The sequence below is a fragment of the Typopeltis vanoorti genome, chromosome 1 (genome assembly GCF_054136105.1).
Source record: "Typopeltis vanoorti isolate ZY-2024b chromosome 1, IOZ_Tvanoo_1.0, whole genome shotgun sequence".
NCBI classification, from domain to species: Eukaryota; Metazoa; Arthropoda; class Arachnida; order Uropygi; family Thelyphonidae; genus Typopeltis; species Typopeltis vanoorti.
Window position 1 is genome coordinate 157460244 of NC_143549.1, and position 20467 is coordinate 157480710.

General features: G+C 34.6%; 1 protein-coding gene across 2 annotated transcripts in view; it reads left to right on the forward strand.

Annotated features, from left to right (window-relative positions):
* Positions 1-20467, forward strand: part of sp3 (phosphatidylinositide phosphatase spermathreecae) — a 400619-nt gene that overhangs the window by 114711 nt on the left and 265441 nt on the right. For both annotated transcript variants that reach the window (XM_090394946.1, XM_090394954.1), the window contains exons 6-7: positions 7085-7273; positions 16180-16555. In XM_090394946.1, coding sequence (XP_090251072.1) covers positions 7085-7273; positions 16180-16555 — 565 coding nt within the window. The remainder of the gene's footprint in view (positions 1-7084; positions 7274-16179; positions 16556-20467) is intronic.

Consider the following 20467-nt stretch of genomic DNA (forward strand, 5'->3'; position numbering starts at 1 on the left):
CTAACTGATAAGTGTTATTGTCCGAGACCAGCAGATTCATTTTTTCCACATACGTGGTTCGGTTTAAGATAACAGTGGCACTTTCTTTATCTTCTCTGGTTATTATTATTATTATTTTTTTTTAAATCAAAAATAACAATTGTAGAAATAGAACATCACTGTTACTGGAAGGAAACCCACCTGTAAGCAAGAATGTTTATTCGTGTCATCATAAATTAAATCTAGCTTGATGTAATTTTTTTTTTTTTTTCGTTTTTTTTTCACTAGAGGTCATGCCAGTGAGTAGCATGTGATCAAATCATTGTTTCTCTAGCTTACAGTTTGAAATGTAACCCAGCTTGTCCTGTATATGAAGATCGAAACGTTGGGATAATAAAAAGAGTTATTTTAACACAGTTGTAGAATCCATAAATTCAAAAATGAAGGAATAGGAACCATTAATGCTATCCTAGAACTAAAAATAGTAATAGAAAGAGCACTTGAAAGAAATAGGAACATTTACATATGCTTCATAGACTTTCAGATGGCCTTTGACCAGGTTAAACATAATAAAATGTTCAGTATATTAGATAAATTAGACATAGAAGATCATGTACTTAAGATTATAAAAATGATTTACACAAACAGAAAATGCAGCTGTTTAACTCTGAGGCTTCTGTAGTAAAAATAAAAAGAGGAGTTAGATAAGGTTGTATCCTTTCACCAAATCTATTTAATATCTGTAGTGAGACAGTAATGAAAAAGATTGAAAAACAAAAAATAGGAATTAGTATCAATTAAAATACAATCTTAGATACACTGCTATTCTAATAGCAGAAAACAGAAACAAATTAATCAAATTACTGCAGCTACTAATTGAAGAAGGTAAAGAGTTTGGATTAGATATAAATGCAAATAAGACCAAATTTATGAAAATCTCAAAAAACAGATCTGAGCCAGAAATATTCATAAACAATAAAAATTGAACACACAACAGAATACAGATATTTAGGCACCTGCTTACTGCATATGGAAAGCAAGATAAAGAAATTAAAATAAGAACAGCCATACCTAAAGATGCCTTCTGGAAAAATAAAGATCTCCTCAGAAGTTCTGTGGGTATCAAGACAAAGAAAAGAACGATAAGAACATTAGTGTGGCCAGTTTTCACATATGGAAGTGAGACCTGGATATTCAAGAAGAGAGTAAGACAAGAGATAATGTCTCTTGTCTTACTTGAAATGTGGTGCTATAGGAGAGCTCTGAAAATCTCATGGATAGAATGACAAATACAGATGTCTTACAGAGATTGAGAACACACAGAGATCTTTATTACAGGAAATGATCCAGAGAAAGACGAGATTGGCAGGACATTTACTGAGAGGTTCAGCAGGGCAGATGATTTTAGAAACAGTTTTAGAAGGAAAAATTATGGGAAAAGGATCAAGAGGCAAAAAATGAAGGACATAGCTTGATCATGGACAGGATCACATGGCTATGCAGAAACAAAAAGGAAAGCCACCAGCAAAGAGAACTGGAAGGACATGGTGCTGTACCCTCTCACTGAGGAAGCTACATGAAGAAAGAGAATATAACATTTGGAGATTCTTAGTCTTGTTTTCAGATTTAATTCTGTAGATCTCAGCAGATTTTTCATATTATTGAGAATTGACCTTGCGATTTTTCATATTATTGAGAATTGACCTTGCGATTTCTTCTTCTAATTTCATCTTCTGTCCTGCCATTCTTTGTGATCAAGTGTCTGAGTTATATGTATGTTTGCACTTGTTATAATTTATTTCCTTTTATATTGATGTATATTTTTGGTATTTCCTTTTCTCTTGAAATCATCATGATTTTTGTCTTTTTAAAGTTGAAACTGAGACCATACTGTTGGCTTCACTTGTAAGTTTCATCTGTAAGAATCTTGTGGTCATCTTTATTTTCATCTAGAACTGTGTCATCTGCATATCTTAGGTTATTAATATTTCTGCTCCCTACAGAGATTCCTTTGAGGTTACTGATTTTATTAAATATTTCTTTTATGTATATATTAAAGAGAATCAGAGGCAAGACACCGCCTTGTCTCACACCTTTCTGAACTGGGAATTCTTCTGAAGTCTCTCCATTTATTCGCAAAGATGCAGTCTATTTCCAGTAGAGATTAGTTATTAGCCTAATATCTTTTCTATTGAAGCCTATTTTTGAAAATATTTCAATTAATTGCTCATGTTGAACGTTGTCAAATGCCTTTTTGTAATCATGAAGCAGAGGTATACATCTTTTTGTTTTTGTAGATATCTTTCTATGATGGTTCTGATGTTGAAAATACCTTCTCTTGTACCTACATTTAACTTGAAGCCGCTTTGTGTATCATAAGAGGACTTTTGATACTTGACTGATGAGGCTAATTGTCCTGAACTCTTCTCATCTTGTAGTATTATAAATTTAGTTTAATCCTTTATCCAAGTGTAAGCAAACAAAGTTTGTTCCTGAAGTATCTTCAGGACTGAGGCAACTCGTTGTAAAGGTGGACCAAGCTCTCATCACTTCTTGTCTTATTATCTTCCATAATGCAAAGCACATCTCCTTGCGGACATGTATAATGCTATGCATTAAGGGAAGGGCCATATCCAGACCGGTTTCGACTTTTATTGAGGTCTCATCAGTGGGAGCCAGATCCAGATGTGGTGATACTAAGGCGGAAGCAATGGAGAAGTCATTTACCTATCCCACTGACGACACCTCAATAAAGGTCGAAACCGGTCTGGGTAGTGGTCCTTCCCTTAATGTATAGCATTATACATGTCTGCAAGGAAATGTGCTTTGCATTATGGGAGATACTAAGACAAGGAGTGATAAGAGCTTGGTCCACCTTTACCACGAGTTGCCTGAGTCCTGAAGATACTTCAGGCACATACTTTGTTTTCTTACATTGGATAAAGGATTAAACTAAATTTATTATAGTCTAACCAAGTGGGGAAAAACCTTACAACATCTTTCTTTAAATCCAGAGTAATATTAAGAGTAATTTAATAATAAAGAGACACACCTTTTGGCAACTCGTATAGGTAAATATGACTTCTCCATTGCTTCCATCTTAGTATCACTACCACTGGGTCTGTCTCCCACCGACGAAACCTCAATAAAGGTCTTGTCAGTGGTCAAAACCGGCTGTTGCTGTCACCCAGGGCCTGAGTGGTGGTGGTGGGGGGTAATGGATGGCAATGCTGTAGCCTGTGAAGTTAACTGAGGCATGGCCATTGCTGTTACCCCTCAGATGAGCAAATGAGCTGCTCTGCTCAGTGGTGAGGGAGCCTGCCATGGTGTAGAACCAACCGGTTCTCAGAGTTCTTCTCAGTGGCAGGGTGAGCCTGTTATTGAGGGGAACAATGCTTTGTTTCTAAATTTTTGATCCTCCAGGTCGCTCATTATTGGGTGATCTGGGGGATCTCACGAGTTTTTGGAGAGGTTACCCCTCACTTAAACAGGGAAATCAGTCTGGGTAGTTGGCCCTTCCCTTAATGCATAGCATTATACATGTCTGCAAGGAGATGTGCTTTGCATTATGGGAGATACTTGGTCCACCTTTACCACGAGTTGCCTCAGTCCTAAACTAATTTATAGTCTAACCAAGTGGAAAAAAAAAGAAAAGAAAAAACTTGCATCTTGTAGCTTTTGTTTTTTTTTTGGGAATTGGAATGAAAATTGAGTGCTTAATATCTTTGGGTAGAAATCCGGTCTCACATATCTTATTGCATAATTTTGTTAGGAATTTCAATCCTCCTTCATCTAGAGCAATCAACCATTTTGCCAAGATATTATCTGTTCCTGCAGCTTTATGTGGTTTTAGTTTTCTGACAGCTTTTTCAACTTTTCAAAGTAAAATGGATAGTCCTTCTAATTCTGTCTGTTCAGGACTATTATTTCATTGTTGCTTGTATAATTTCCTTGTGTATTCAGTCCATCTTTCCATGATTTCTTTTTTATCCATTAGAATATGGTCTCTTGAGTAGCTAATGACACTTGCGTGATTTACTGTATTTGTCTTGCTTGTCATTTCTCTGCTTCTGTGCTTTCTATCAAGTTTTCTATATCTATACATTTATTCCAAATCCATTCCTCTTTGGCTTTCGTGCATTCTTTTTTTATTTCTTTATTCATGCTTTTATATTTGGGTTTGTTCTTTAACTGTTTTCTTTGTTCCATCAAATTTAATATTTCTTTATTTATCCAAGGTTTATTCCTTTTCCTTTTTAATTGTGGGAGTGTATTTTTGGCTGCTTCATTGATGCTATTCTTGAATGTTTGCCAATTCATGTTAATTTCATCAATTGGCATTCTATTTTCTGTGTGAGTTGTGGTGTCAGACTTGTTAAGGGATTTTGTGAATTATTTTATAAAGCAGTCTTTAACTTCTTGGTTGTTAAGTGAGTTTGAATTATAGGTTTCTCTTATGAATGGTTGGCTTGGTATCTTAAGTTTTGTTTTGATTTTTGCAATCACTGAGTTGTGGTCTGATTCTGTGTCTCCTCCAGAATATGTTTGTGTTTGTGTGTGTGTGTGTGTGTGTGTGTGTGTGTGTGTGTGTGTGTGTGTGTGTGTGTGTGTGTGTGTGTGTGTGTTAGTTATTGCATTTTAGAATTTTTTGCTTATTATTATATAGTCAATTTGGTTTCTATAGATGTCCCCAGGGCTTTTCCATGTATATAGTCTTCTGGGAGGATGTTTAAATAGTGTGTTTGCAATTATTAGGTCACTGGTTTCACAGAATTGAATTACTCTTTCACCTTTTTCATTTCTAATTCCAAGTCCTTGATTTCCCATGCAAAATGAGAACAACATATGAACAACACACATCCACTTTTCATCATAAAAACAATCACTGTTAATAATACTGGTTTTAGTGATAAATATGATTGTATTATTAATTGATAATCATCAAAAATAATTAATTATATGGATGAAAGTAATATATGTAACTGTCAAACAAAAAAAAAAAAAAAGTTAAAACATCGTATAAAGAGATAGGTGATTATCTCAAGTAAATCCAGATCAGGACCATGGAAGATGCATGCAGGTGCTCCACAAATGAAAATGAGCTGATTCTTTATACTACGATTAGAGCAGTTTAGATATACAACCTGAAACATGTATAGACTTTTTTTTATGTTAAACCTTAACCTTTATTGTAGATTTGGAATCTGATAAACTATGATTCCTTTTTTTTTATGTAATAGCTTCACTTGTTTCTTCTCTTATTACCTCCCATATGTATGTCCTTTGCATAATAATACAAACAATGATGGGATGAATGGGATATTATATACAATTTATACCTATATTATAAATTATACACGGCCCATTAATTATATGTGTTAAGTGGGTCATTACACAGAGCAATAAATTGTCTGTATTTAAATTCTAAGTTAGTAGTTAGAATGATTTTTATTTTTATGTAAAATCAGGTGTCAGATAAGTATATACACCACCACAACTCTTCTTCCTTGTTTATATGATTCACATTATAAAAGAAAGTGGCATTAAGGCTGATATCAGAAATATCACTTAGCTCTTTACTTTATGCAAATACTATTATACTCTTAAACAAATCCAGTACAAGTCTCTAGCATTCTTTAACTAAACTGAATGACTGCTCTAACAAATTTGACATAAACATCAGCAATAAAAAGACCAAAACTATGAAAATATACAGGAACATAAAAAAAACATCACCTGCATCTTGAATGGAGAACATATAGAACAAGTAAATTACTTCAGCTATCTAGGTACAAATTTTAGTGAAGGTGGAAAATTACATATAGAAATAAACAGCAGAATAAGCAAAACTGATATGGTTCAGAGCCAGCTGAATAAATTTATTTACAATAAGAGAAAACTTAGTCAAAACATTAAACTAACTATATAGAAGACAGTGTTCAAACTAATTTAAGTTATGGATTTATGAGTTGGGTCAGAAATAAAACAATTGATGAAAGACTAGAAGTTACAGATCTGAGAGTTGTGAGAAAAATTAGGAAAGTAAACAGGTGAATATGATTGGGAAAATCATATTTCATATGATTTATGCCATCAATGCCATCAATGGCATAAATCATATGAAAAATTAAGGTATTGGGAAGGAGCTTGACATTGTATTCAGGAATGTATGAGCAGAGCTAATCTAAGGTGGTATGGTTATTTAAATAGAATGAGAATGGAAAGGTTTGCAAAACAGGTATTTGCCAAGATAGCAGGGATAAAGATCCCAAGTGAGACCAAGATCTAAGTGGATTGATGCAATCAGAAGTGTGAGTACTCCTGTGTTGTCAGAAATATATCTGACAATATTGGAGTGCTTAGAAGTTACACACTAATTTGGAGGAAAATTGTTGTTAGATGCTTAGTAATAATGTAAAATTAGTCATATAATATTGTCATAGTAATCCTCTGCACTACTCCTTGAGGATATGTAATCAGGAATTTGTTGATGAGAGATAGTGATAAAAAGCTATTGCTTAACTTTTCCCCTTTGCCACTATGTGAAGAAAGATCTTCATCATTAAAAGGTTAGTCAAAAATACTATTATGCCTGAAAAGAACTGTAACTACCTCTGTAATGTCCTTGCTAAAGATGTTTTTGGTACTCAGATAAGAAAAAACTGTGAGCTTTATGAAATTAATTTTTATAATAAAGTACAACAGAGTCAAAAGTACCACTTTTGATTTATCGAATTCATTTTAGACTCCTTTCCTATAGTGCTACACGGTGATCAGCATTCATTTTAGACAAATTATGGACTCTACAACTGTGTTATAAATAATTATTTTAATTTCTCAACGTTTTGACCTTCATATTAAGGTCGCTATCTGGAGTATATACACATAAACAAAGACAGTCTACATTAAATTTCACACAGTAAGCTACAGATACAATGAGAATTGATTTATTGAATATTTTCATCTCTCCCGTGCACACATGCGCAGATTTCTCATTGCTTGGCATTTGTGAACCACTACCTTAAAACTTAATATTATGTAGTATTCTGAAAAGTTTGTTCAGTTTGTCTGTAACCTAAGTTTTTTTTTTTCCCTCCCACCTTAGGAATTCTTGAAGATGTTTCATGATACAGAGTCTTTTTATTACTCTTGGACGGGTGATCTTACAAATTCTTTGCAGCGACAGTATGCTCAGACAAAACTTCCTGGTGCAGATTCTTTTCCTCTATGGAGGCATGTAGATGAACGTTTTTTTTGGAATAGACATATGCTATTGGAGCTCATTGAATCATGGGTAAGGGGAAAAAGCATTTTTGGTATAAGTTAATTTGCAACTTTTATATTATAGTAAGTAATTTATTGTTCTCAATAAATTGATTCATATTTCACATGCAAGTGAAATATGAATTATTATCTTTTCGTCTTCCGTTGTAAAACACATACCTGTTAATACATATTTTACTTTATTATCTGGCCATTATTAAACACATGGACACAAGAATATGTATAAAATTAATAAAACTTTATTTAATATTTTGATCTGAAATAAGCAGATCATCCTGAGTGTTGTGCCATTGCAAACAAGGTAGAATGATAACAATAGATTTTTGTTAAAAAAATGGTATGAGTCATGTGTTAGCATAATGAGGTATAATTATTGTGCACAGATTTGGTCTCCTGGGTTCCAAGGGGATAAAGAAGCTGTGGAAAGGGTGCAAAGAAGAGTTACAAAGATTATATTCAGATTATGGGATTTAGATTATGAGGACAGATTGCTAGTATGTGGATTGCAGTCTCTGGTTAACAGGAGAAAGAGGGGTGATATGATAGAGATCTATAGACTTTTGAATGGGTGTTATAGCATTTCAAATGATGAAATTTTTCATTATATGGAAGGCGGGGAGAGAACACGGGGGGGGGGGGCATCCATGGAAGTTAAGGTTGTTCTCATTCTGGAAAGGGATAGGAGCTAGGTTTTTCTCCCAGAGAGCAGTCAGTGAGTGGAATAATTTGACCTTAGGGGTAGTGAGTGCATCTAGTGTAAATGAATTTAAGGGAAGGTATAATAGCTGGGTTGGGTAATTTACAGCCTCCCTTGATGAGTCCTTGACTCCCTGTAGGTCTCAGATAATAATAATGAGATGTAGACAACAAGATATAGTATAATGATGTGTGGTTGACAAAAAAAAATTAATAAAATGTTGGAGAGAATTAAATTTGAGAGATATAGTAAGGCTTCAGCGAAAGTTCTCGACCAGAACATACTGAGGTCACTAGTGTCAGCTCCATGTTGTGCCAAATCTTATTTTAGATTTCTTAGAGGTGATATATTCTTGCTTTTTTTTTCTTCCTCCAGAGAGTGCCCAGTCTACCCAAAGTAGAAGAGGTAACAGTTCCCAGTGATTGTTACAATCACTGGTAAACACCTTGAAAGGGAAATAGTACACCATTATCTTTAGAGGAAGCAGCCAAGAGGAAAGTTTATTAATATTAATATAAAGAATTGGATTTCTTCATACTGGGTTGCTAGAAGCAAAAGAGTAAAAAATCTTCTATATTCTCTTGGAGGAAGTCATTCTTTTGCACAATAAGCTAGAAGTTGTGAAGTTCTAGTTTGAGGCACTGAAGACTGTAACAGACATCATGAGCTTTATTTAGTAAAGTTTTGATAATTTTTTTCAGAATCCTTGCTGGTGTTCACTGAAGGTCAGTTTGCAGTAAACATAGATAATTCACCAGAATGAGAATAGGAGAGCAAAATGTGTAAAAGGCCAATTTACCATTCTTTTCTTTTTCCATGGTGAAGTTTATAGGGTAAATCCACTTTGTCATCTATTGGTACTTTATCTGCCAAAATAAATTCTGAAGGTACTTCCATGGAAGCCCACTCTCTCCAGTACTAGTTAATTCTTCTTTTTTCTTGATTTATGCTCATATGTTTATCTACACTTTACTGTGCAGGCATTTGAAACTGAATCCTGCAGAATAGATAGTTAATTCATATTCCCATAGTGTCCTATATCTGTATACTCTGTGTGTTCTTCTGGCTGGTTTGTCAAATCTGAATCTTTCTAACCAAAGGCTTATCTAAACCAAATGAGCTACAGAGGCTCAGCCAGTTCTTAGTCTGAACATTTAGAAGAGGAAACTTCTCCTTCATATAACTCCAACTATTGTTTTTGGTAGTACTGTGTGGATGATTTTTCCACCATCTGTTCAAGGATAATCTTACCCACTTTTCTAGAAAAACAAATAGCCTGTACCCCCCTTATAAACTGCACCATGTAAATAGGAAGGGATGATAAACTGACCTTTTTTAGACATATTGTTCTCCCGTTCTCATTCTGGTGAAACATCTACCTCTGTTTACTGAAATCTTACTGCCACAGCAAGATTCTACTCATTATCCATGTCAAAAAATTATCAAAACTTTACTAAATCAAACTCATGCTGTCTGCTTCGGTATCTCAAAACTTCTACTCTTAGCATCCTAGAACCAGTATAAAGGGTTCCAATTCTTTTATTTCAGGTATCATCAAACCCTTCTCAAAAATCCTCAAATAAATACAACATGGTATCTACAATTTTTCCTATTAATGAACTCTCTCTCCTTTTGGCTGCTTTCCTCTAAGGATTAATGGTTTACTCTTTCATTTCCACCTCTACTTTGGACAGATTGGACATTCTGTGGAAAAAAAGATTGCAAAAACATCAATTTTATGTCACCTCTGATCACAACGTGGAATTGACACTAAACTCAGAATCTTCTGGTTGAGAACTTGTCTACTTCACTGGTACCACTTCAAATTTGAATGCTCGTTCAAGGAGAGTGCTGAAACCATACTACATCACCCATATTTAAATTGGAACGACTGTCTGTCTCTCCTTGCAAAAAATTTGTCAAAGTCTCATTCTTATTAGTCATTAATAGTTTATCACACTTCATTATGCTAAGTTTCAGACAGAAATATTTGTCAAATAAAGTTTTATTAATTTTATTTACACAGTCATACCTTGATTATTCCATTAGGTTCCAGATCACCGTTGTTTATCAAATTTGCTTCGGGTATCTCTTGTTGCATATTTTTCATCTTTCAAATTATTTGTGTTATCAGTCAAAACAATCAATTCTTTCACTTCTCCCCCTCTACAAACATGCTTTCATCACTTTCTTAGTAAATACACTACACTTCTTATCTCCATACACTACTTTCTCCTTAATTCCTATTTCTCACACTTTTATACTTTTCTCATTCACTGTTTCTTTCATTCTCTCTCTCTTTTGCATTACACAGATCAATATTTAAGTTGTAAGTCTGCAATTAAAATGTAAAATGAGGTGTAAGACAAGATTGTACTCTATCTCCAGTCTTATTCATCATTTATGTTACTTTATGAACAGGATTACTTTATGAACAAAAGTAGCAAAAGTTAAATATGTCCAATTTCCTGATATGGAAATTGGACATATTTAACTCAGTTCTTTACTTAATGCACATCCAACTGTTGTGATAAATATGGGATGAAAATCAGCAATAAAAGGACAAACTATGAAAATATCAGGAACATGAAAAACATCTACTCCTTCTCAGTAGCAAATCTGTTGAATAGATAAAACAATTCAGCTGTTTAGGCATAATTTTTAGTGAAGATGGCAAATTAAATATTGGCAATAGACACGTGGTATGGTATGGTGAAAACCAGTTGCATAAATTAGGTATCTCTGTGGAGTCTGAAGACTCATTGTGGGAGGTCTATCCTAAGTAATTCATGCAATACCCCCTCTCCTTCAAGTTGTTCATCAACAAATCACTCATGACCATCTCTGGTAATCTGTTCAACCCATTTACTACTCTTTAAGAAAATCTAGTCTTTACACACCTATGCCAAATACGCTCTTACACAACTCCCAGGGGTGATCCCTTGTTCTTTCCCATCCACTTGTGTACTGGAAAATTTCTTTAGCATTTACTCAACAAAATCCCTTTAGCTTATGTTTCTCTCATATCATCTCTTTTCTGCCTGTCAGCTAAACTTTTTAATGCACATATCTTTAATCTGTCCTTACAGGAAGCACTACATAAACTAGTCATCCTTTTGGTTACTCTCCTCTGAATCCTCTTAATCATTTGCACATTACCAAGAAACCCTGCAACTAAATCTGTATACAAGCAGTCTGGATGTAGTCATATCAATCCTTATAAAGAGGGATAATTACTTCTTGACCCCCATCTTGAGCATGTTTCTTAACATCCAAGTGATGCTTTGAGATATTTTTCAATTTGTCCTCTGAACTTCAGCCATTACTTGTAATGCACCAACTAATTTTTTGCATTGCAGTTTGTCATTGTAATATACAGTCCATAGTTGTGACATCCCGATGTGCATAACTTTACTCTTTCACACTTCTCTGAATTGCAGCTGTTAACCTTTTATTAAAATTTTATTAATTCAGTGTATTTAGATTATCTTGCAGGGGGTCAAAATTCAGAATGAGCAGATAAAAATATGATAGGTCCTGTGTCAGTAATTTATTCACATTCTACATGGGTGGTCTGAAAAGTTCTCTGCCTAACAATGAAAAAACGAATTTATAATTTCAAAATTATGTTTATTTTTCAACATAATCTCTCTTAAGAATAATACATTTATTTCAGTGATGCTACAGCACCATTATCCCATCCCTGTAGCAGTTCTCAGTAAGATCTGCAAAGTAACCCCTACAACTGCAATCACCTCTTGATTCGAAAAAAAACGCTGAACAGCAAGGAACAGCTTTAGTTTTGGGAAGAGATAGAAGTCAGAGGGAGCCAAATCTGGGGAATAGGATGGATCTTCCAACAATTCATAGTGCACATCCCTTAATTTTCCCATTGCCAAAAACACCTTTGTGGGTAGGTACATTGTCCTGATGAAAGATGATTTTTTCTTTTTCAAACTGGGTCTTTTCTCACAAATTTTTTCCTCTACTCTTGGTTAAAAGATTGCAATAATAGTCTCCGGTTATTGTTTTAAATTTTCAAGATAATTAATAAACAAAATGTCTTTGGCATCCCAAAACACCGATGCTATGACCTCTCCTGCTGATGGAACCGAGTTTGTCTTCTTTGGCACTGAACAACCAGATTCTGTTCACTGTTTTGACTGCTGTTTGGATTCTGGTGTGTAATGGTGAATCCAAGTCTCATCCATAGTAATAAATTGATGCACAAAATAAGTTTTATTCTTGTTAAAACACTCCAAATGTTGTTCAGAGATTTTCATGCGAGTGCGTTTTTGATCAGCACAGCACCCATCTCGTGCAAAGCTTTTTCATATGCAATTCTTCATGCAAATTTTATCCTATACGTTCTTTTGAAATGTCTGTAGTCTCAGCAATTTCACGCACTTCAATTTGCCAGTCATCCAATACCATATCGTGTACTGAGCAATGATTTCTGGTGGTATTACGCTTTTTGGACGTCCTTCACATGGATCATCTTCAAGGCTGGTATGGCCATGTTTAAATTCAGCAGCCCATTTCTTAATTGTTGAAAACAAAGGAGAAGAGTGCCCATAAACTTTTATGAACTTCGAAGAATTTCTTTTGGCGTCAAACCTTCTTTTACAAAGAATTTTATAATTGCATGATACTCAGTTTTATCCATTTCAAGGGATACAGACAAAACTTTTGCTTCAGACAGCTGTATAAAACAAACTACTTGATGGAATGACTTGCAATTTCACGTGGATGCTTATGACAGATGTACCAACCTAGAAAAAAAAAAATCTTGCTGATAGTGGCCCATTTATGGGCGAGACCAAGAACATTTCAGACCACCTACATACAATAAAGTGAAATCTAAGTTGGACAAAGGAAATGGCTACACCATAATATCACTCACTAGACTCTACAAAGACATCTGAGAGAATACTACATGGAACCCTATCTCGTAAGTTGGAGCAAACAAGGATAGACATGAAGCTGGTGACAACATAAATAAGATGATGGCTGACAGAAATTGAATCAAGAAGAAGATGGATTGTTATTAGTGTGCCATGAGACTCTGTACTTGGGCCACTGTTGTTCAATTTGTACATCATCGAGAAGAAAATGGATTGTTACTAGTGTACCAAGAGACTCTGTACTTGGGCCACTGCTGTTCAATTCGTACATCAATGATGTACAAATTGATCAGCAGTGGCCCAAGTACAGAGTCTCGTGGTATACTAGTAACAATCTATCTTCTTCTTGGTTCAATTTCACTATATACTATTATCTGATGCCTACCTGTCAACCACTACCTTATTTATGTCACTAGCTTCATGTCTATTCCTGTTTGTTCCAACTTACATGATAGGGTTCCATTTAGTTTTCTCTCATATGTCTTTGTGGAGTCTAGTCGTATCATGGTGTAGCCATTTCCTTTGTCCACCTTAGCTTTCACTTTATTGTAGAATGTGAATAAATTACTGACACAGGACGTTCCCTTCACACAGTCATGCTGCTCTTTGTAGTGTATCATATTCTTATATGCTCATTCTGAATTTTGCATTTAACCACCTTTTATGATACTGTAACAGTCACTCCTGAGATAAGACCTGGTTTGTAATTTGCTTCCTCAGTCTTTGAGCCTCCTTTATATAATGGAACTCTTTTGCTTCCTTTCTGATACTGTTGCACTGTGCCAGTGCTGAGACTTGAACTGAATTAGATTAAAATTTATATGTAATAAGAAAATTTAACCAAAACACTAAACTAGCCTAGTAAACAAGACGGTATTCAAACCCATTTTATCCTATATTATAGATTTGGGAGTAGAAATAAAACGGTTGATCCACATCTAGAGCCCATAGATATGAAAGATTTGAGAAACATAAAGGAGTGAACAGATGGCATCAGTATTAAAAAATATTAAATATTAACATATAAACATCATATTAAAAATTAAGTTTTTTAAGATTAAGAATTAGGATGGAGTTTAATATCATATTATCATTCAAGAAAGTGTGACCAGAGCCAATCTAAGATGCTATGATCATTTATAGAGATTGCAGAGGATATTCTCGTATCACAGATGTTTGATGCTGAGATGGCAGGAAAAGACTGAGTGGAAGACCAATATCTAGATGGGTTGGTGTAGTTTAGAAGCACCTTAAAAGACTGAAATATAAGGTGTCACTATTAGAGTACTGACATATGACATGGATCTGGAAGAATATTGTTGTTAGTAAATTATTAATACTGCAAACTTAATCATGTAATACTCATAGTATTCTATACACCTCTTGAGGATACATGTTAGGCATTTGATGATGATCATTAACTAGTAAGCTCCACACTGATCTGGTGGTTTGAGGTTGGAGTTAATTTTCAAAACCATATGGTGTATAATCTCTCACACAGATTTTGTATCTTGCTGAAAGGTTTGTTTATGGTAGTTGTTCCTATCACTCTCCTCACTAAGGGGTCATGAATAACTACTCAAAAGACTTGTGATCAATAATCCTTGTAGGGATGCCATAAACAAATATTGAAAGGCATGTGTCAGTCCAGTAAATTTTGTATTTGAATGACAGGCAATATATATTCTTGACACATTATAAAAATGCCTCTAATACAACATACTGTTCATTAATATTAACATATATAAATATTCTAAGTAAATTATGTGTTTGTGACATAAAAGTGATTTAATGCATTCTTGGCACGAGGTCTATTACATTTTTAATACATTGCCACATGCACACAGAGAACATACAGACAGACCTAGAAGATAAATATATTATACAGCTAGATCATGATTAATGCACGTTTGAATAATGCAATATTTGCTTTAGTGTGAATTCTACAATGATACCAGGTTGCATTTAATGTGAACCAAAATTCAGTTAATGCAGGCTAGTGTATGCACATTTCCAAGGTTACCAAGTTACCATTACCAAGATCCTGCTACTTCAGACTGCATGTTTTATTTTATTTTATTTTTTATTTATTATTTTTTTTTTTTAAAGAAGTACTCTTAAAAAAATGGACAAAAGAAAGATTCCTTCAGATAAAACACAAGTACAAGAAAGAAGTTTCATTATCACATAAGAACAAAACTTTGATGTGATTGAATGTGGTCATAGCAACTCTAAAATAGGACCACATGCCAGATTGCCTGACTCTATAGTATGGAAGCTTTTAAAACATGCAAGGGGAATGAAAGAAAAGGTAAAGGTTCATCACCTTTTTGTGGTTTGCAAAAAATCCACAAGGATAAAAGTGTTACAATGATAGAAACGGAGCTTCTTTTAACTGTACAGATTGGGAATTGCAATCAAGAATGCATTCCCCTTAGCCATTCAGATAAAAGCCTTAAATTTGTATAAAAGGATGAAAGAAGAAAAATGATGATGCAGAAGAAACATTTAATGGAAGTGTTGGTTTGTTTGGTCGATAGATCAAATAGATCGGCTAAAAATAGATAGTTCAGTTGCATAATGTTAAAATCACCTGTTAAAATTAATGTGAAACCACAACACCTTAATATCCTGATGTTTTTTTTTTTAAAAAAATAATCAAAGATGGTGGATACACTGATCAACAAATATTTAGCATGGATGAAGCTGGTTTATTCTGGAAAAGGATGCCTTCCAGGACTTACATTTCTAAGGGGTGGGTGGGAAGCTCAGTCTATGCCACTAAAATATTTCGGAAGACAATAAAGATGTTTTCATCAGTGTAAGTAAGCTCACCTTCAGGAATGATACTTAGAATATTTTGAACATTGTGAATTTGTTAACAATAAATTTAAATTTTAAGTGTATTCTTTTTATCCTTTACTGTAATGTTTTTTTTAATAAACATATAAAAACGTTATGTTTAAATTTTTCACTGCTTATTTTCATCAAGCTAGAATCAATTACCATATTTTACATATAATTATAAGTTCAAATAGTGTAATTTGAATAATGCGACCATTACATGGAATTCATTATCTGCACTAATTGAGACATACCTTTGTGTATATAACTGCTGCCTGATATTTTAGATGTTTATATTCAGCTTCTTGTTTTTGTTTAAATATATATTAGTATTAATTGGAATATTCCATGTTGTGCTTCATTTAAAATGGCAATCAAAATTGTTCATAATTCAGCTACTTTGTAATATCACTGAACTGAATATTTTTTTCTTATACTTTTTTGGTAACTGATGTCATAATTTTTTCATAGGAGCCACTTGCTGATCCTTGGATTATTCCTATAATACAAGGTTTTGTACAGATAGAATATTGTTGGACAGATGGTTCTGAGGACAGTGAATTAACACTGCTTGATGGAAAATATGATATGGATAGGGTGTCCCCTGAAAAATCAGGAAAAGAATATAGAATGGCATTGATTTCTAGAAGAAGCCGTTATAGAGCAGGTACAAGGTACAAGCGTAGAGGAGTTGATGAATTAGGCAAATGTGCAAATTATGTTGAAACAGAGCAAATATTTGAATACTCTCCTCACATTGTGTCTTTTGTTCAAGTGCGAGGTTCGGTACCGGTGTACTGGAGCCAGCCAGGCTATAAGTACAGACCACCGCCAAGACTAGATAAAGGTTAGGAAATTTTAGTCATTGTTTCTGTATCATATTTTCAAAAATGAATTGAATAACACTTCTCTGTTGCATTATTTTCTATTTTAAATAACTAAATGGAAGAATGGCTTTAATTCTTATATGGTCATGCCTGTCCAACTGTTGAATGAAGAAATTTGAAACTTTGTTGTTGCCAAAACAAAGTTTCAATGCTTTGTTCCAAACATTCTAGATTTGATATTTATGAAAGTGTTTGAGCGATCATTTTTCATCACCTGGCTTGTGTGTGTTGTGTGTGACCCCCACTACCTTGCCTGCTGTATGCTTGAAATAGCATGATAAAACAAAGGTGATTTACTTTTTTTTTTTTTTTTTGACAAATTTCCTGATTTGTTTGTTGCGGATGCTGTCAGCCATGCCATTTGGTCCATTACTAGGGCCATTGATGATCACCAACTTGCTCATCTTCAGATGACACCATCGTAATGATGTTTAAAGAAGACAGAGCTTCCCTTTACACACACACACACACACACACACACACACACACACACACACACACACACATACACACACAATATTTCTGTTCTCTATTTCCTGTCAGATAATGAAGGCCTTTTATTATACCAAAGACAATACACCTCTGTTCTTTCATCAGAAAAATCAGACTTTTGAGTTTCTGTGCTACGAAAGTCTTCCAGCCCTGATGGTAATCCCCAAATTGTATTTAAAACTTTCTGCTTCAGAACTAACCAATTCTGAATCATCCCTGCAAGATGATTCAGGATTGGTCAGTTTCTGCAAGTTTTAAAGTCCACTTTTCTCATTAGCTGTTTGCAACACTGTACATTATTCTCATTAGCTGTTTGCAACACTGTACATTATTCTGGCTTTAAATTAAAGATACCAAGAAATTATATTCTTTGTTTAATCCTTAATCCAAGTGAGCAAACAATGTTTATATGTGAAGTATCTTCACAACTGGACTACTTGTATATAGAGGCTAATGACTTCACATTGATTACTTTAGTATCCCATAATGCAAAGCCCCCCCCCCCCCCCTTTTTTTTTTTGATGTGTATAATGCTATGTATTATAGGAAGGGCCACTAATTAGACCGGTTTTTACCTTTATTGAGGTCTCCTCAGTGGGAGCCAGACCCAGAAATGCAGAGTCATGTACAAAAGTCAAAAGGTGTCATACACCTTATTATTAAAATACTGTGGATTAGAGATAGATGTTGTTTATTCGTGGTTCTACTATGAAGTACATATGGGTTGGTGCATCCACCCAACGAGATGTCTCTCCAAACCATCACACTACCTCTACATAAGTGTCCCTTTCATGGATATTAGTGGGATGAAAACGAGTTGCTGGTTCTCTCCAGATCAGAGCATGCCTTTTGTATTACTTTGTAGAGCAAATTGGGACTCATCTGTTAACAGCACCAACCCCCATTGTTCTTGAATCCAGTTGACATGGAGGATAGTCCATTTCAAACATTTTTTCCTATGCCATGGGGATAGGGGCATTCAGATTACTGGTTGCCTAGAATATATATACCACCTTCAAGCTTTCTGTGCACCATGGAAGCAGATACTTATGTTCCTGTTTTGTTGAGCAGACAATCCAAGATATTGATCATCTTCTGTAGTTATAGCCTGTGACTGTTGGAATTGGTTTGTCTGTGAACTACAGAACAACTTACATGCAGCCATCTGACTACTCCTGCATGACTTTTGCTGGATTCAAGGCTAATGATGTCTTGTCACTTGAATTCGACAGTTAAATGATATCATGCAGAAATATCCAAGAATTTTGCTATCACAAAATGTTTTATTCTGACTCTGGACATGAAATGGAAAACCACTCCAGAATACCTGCTTTTATGCTGTGGCTCATTTGCATATAATGCTGATACCGCCATTCATTTGTTTATGATAACTCGACTCAGCATCACTTTTTTGCATAATGTACCTGACTTTGTCATGTTCCCATCTTCTGAGTTATTGGTATTTTTCTCTTTGTTCCTTAATTTACAGAAACCAGTGTAGTAATTGGAATTGAGTGTAAATGGTATAGTATTTTTAGGAATGACAAAAAAGATAGGAGAGAAGTGGGAGTCCATTTATGAAAGTAAGAAGTTGGCAAGACTGATCCTTTACCTTGGGACAAATATTGGCTCTGAGGAATGGGCTAGTCAGGATGGGGTCTGAAGCAGATATGGCACTGCACCAGTACTGGGCAAAACTATCCGGTGGTGGAATTGGTTCAGCTTAGACTAAGGCATTTCATGGATCTTCCCATGAAATGCCTCAGTTGTGTGGCATGCTAGATGGCCCATCTGGTATGACCATTTTAGCTGGCAACTAACAGCTGACTCTGAACTGGCACAGACCAGGGAAACTGTCTAATTAAAACAGAACATTGCAATGGCCTTTGAGAGATATTGCTGCCATGTGATCCCTGCCGATTGTTGTGAATGTTTAAGTGAAAGAATATCAATCAAAATCATGAGTGAATGGTGGCAAGGGTGATCATAACTCTCATTGAGGCAGATGCTGAATATAATCATATATCTCAGTGATATGGAAAGTATCATTGAAAAGTCCCATACCACTGAACTGTATTCTGAGTAGATGATCTTCATCAGCCACTTGTGCAAATGCTAATTTGTGCATTCCTTTGATCTAAGACATAACCTCCTTTTCCTTGCTTTACCATTGAAATGCTTTTATTTTTTTAAAATGTGGCTAAAGTGTTGGCTAGAATTAAGTTAAAATATATGTTTGTATTTTTGAGTTGAGCAGTTTGATGTTATTTGCTAATAAATGTGGTTTGCTATACTAGTCGGTTTGCGAAACTCCATTGTTCACAACATTATTATTATTACTGTTATATAAAGGTATCTGTGGAGTCCAAACACTCATTGCAGGAGATCCATTATTCACACAATACCTATCATACCTCTCTTCAAACTCAATCACTGAATGAGTGAAATGGGTTGCACTCACAACCACCCCTGACAACCCATTCACCACCCTCCATCAGGGTTAAAATAGCATTACTACTGTAGAACTTCATTTAAAACTTACATTGTTGAAACAACAATTTTTTTTTATAAACAGGGTTTACTGCAATGTGCATCTACCATACTTTCAATGAGGAGCCCTTGAGCTACCTAACTAAAGTAATGCTTTACCACAAAACTCCGCATTCTAAGATTTTGTGATATGATAGTGTAAAAATAGTCATAATTTAAAATTAAGAATATTTTTACAAATTGCTTATGTTAATACATTATTAGTTTTGGTTTCATAACATGTATTGTTGGCACTTGCGATGTGCCCATTATTGATGTTATTTTGTCAAAATGAAACGTATAGCAGCTAAAAATTTATGTACTACTTACTGGATTTGGATAGTTACTTTCAGAAATTTTATTGTAGTTTAAAATTATTAAGTGTTGTGTTTTGAAAAGACATTCTTGTTATGGTAACGGAGACAAGTCAGCCATTATACCTAACTTCTTGCTTGCCACTTTCACGGAGTATCCATGCTTGCCTAGGAATTTGATGCATGATTGACAGCTGGACAACTGACAAGGAGAGCCTTCAGTATTGAAGTAACGGGAGTAAATAAGAGAGAGCATTCAGTATCAGGATAACAGGGGAAAACAAGAGAGAGCTAATGGAAGTTTAAGAATGCAGACAGAGGAATTTTGCTCTTATGAAGTTTATTTAGTTGTATGTGGCAGTCGGAAGAATATTAATAGAAGATTCCGAAAAGGAATCGCAGAACTGTTACTCTTTAAACTGGAGGAGTTTGAAACTGTCAATAAGTATTGGTTAATAAAAGAAGATATTGCAATTGATGTTCTGAAGGAATGTTCGAGGAAATGCTGATTGGAAAGTTTCATCTGTCTTTAAGGAT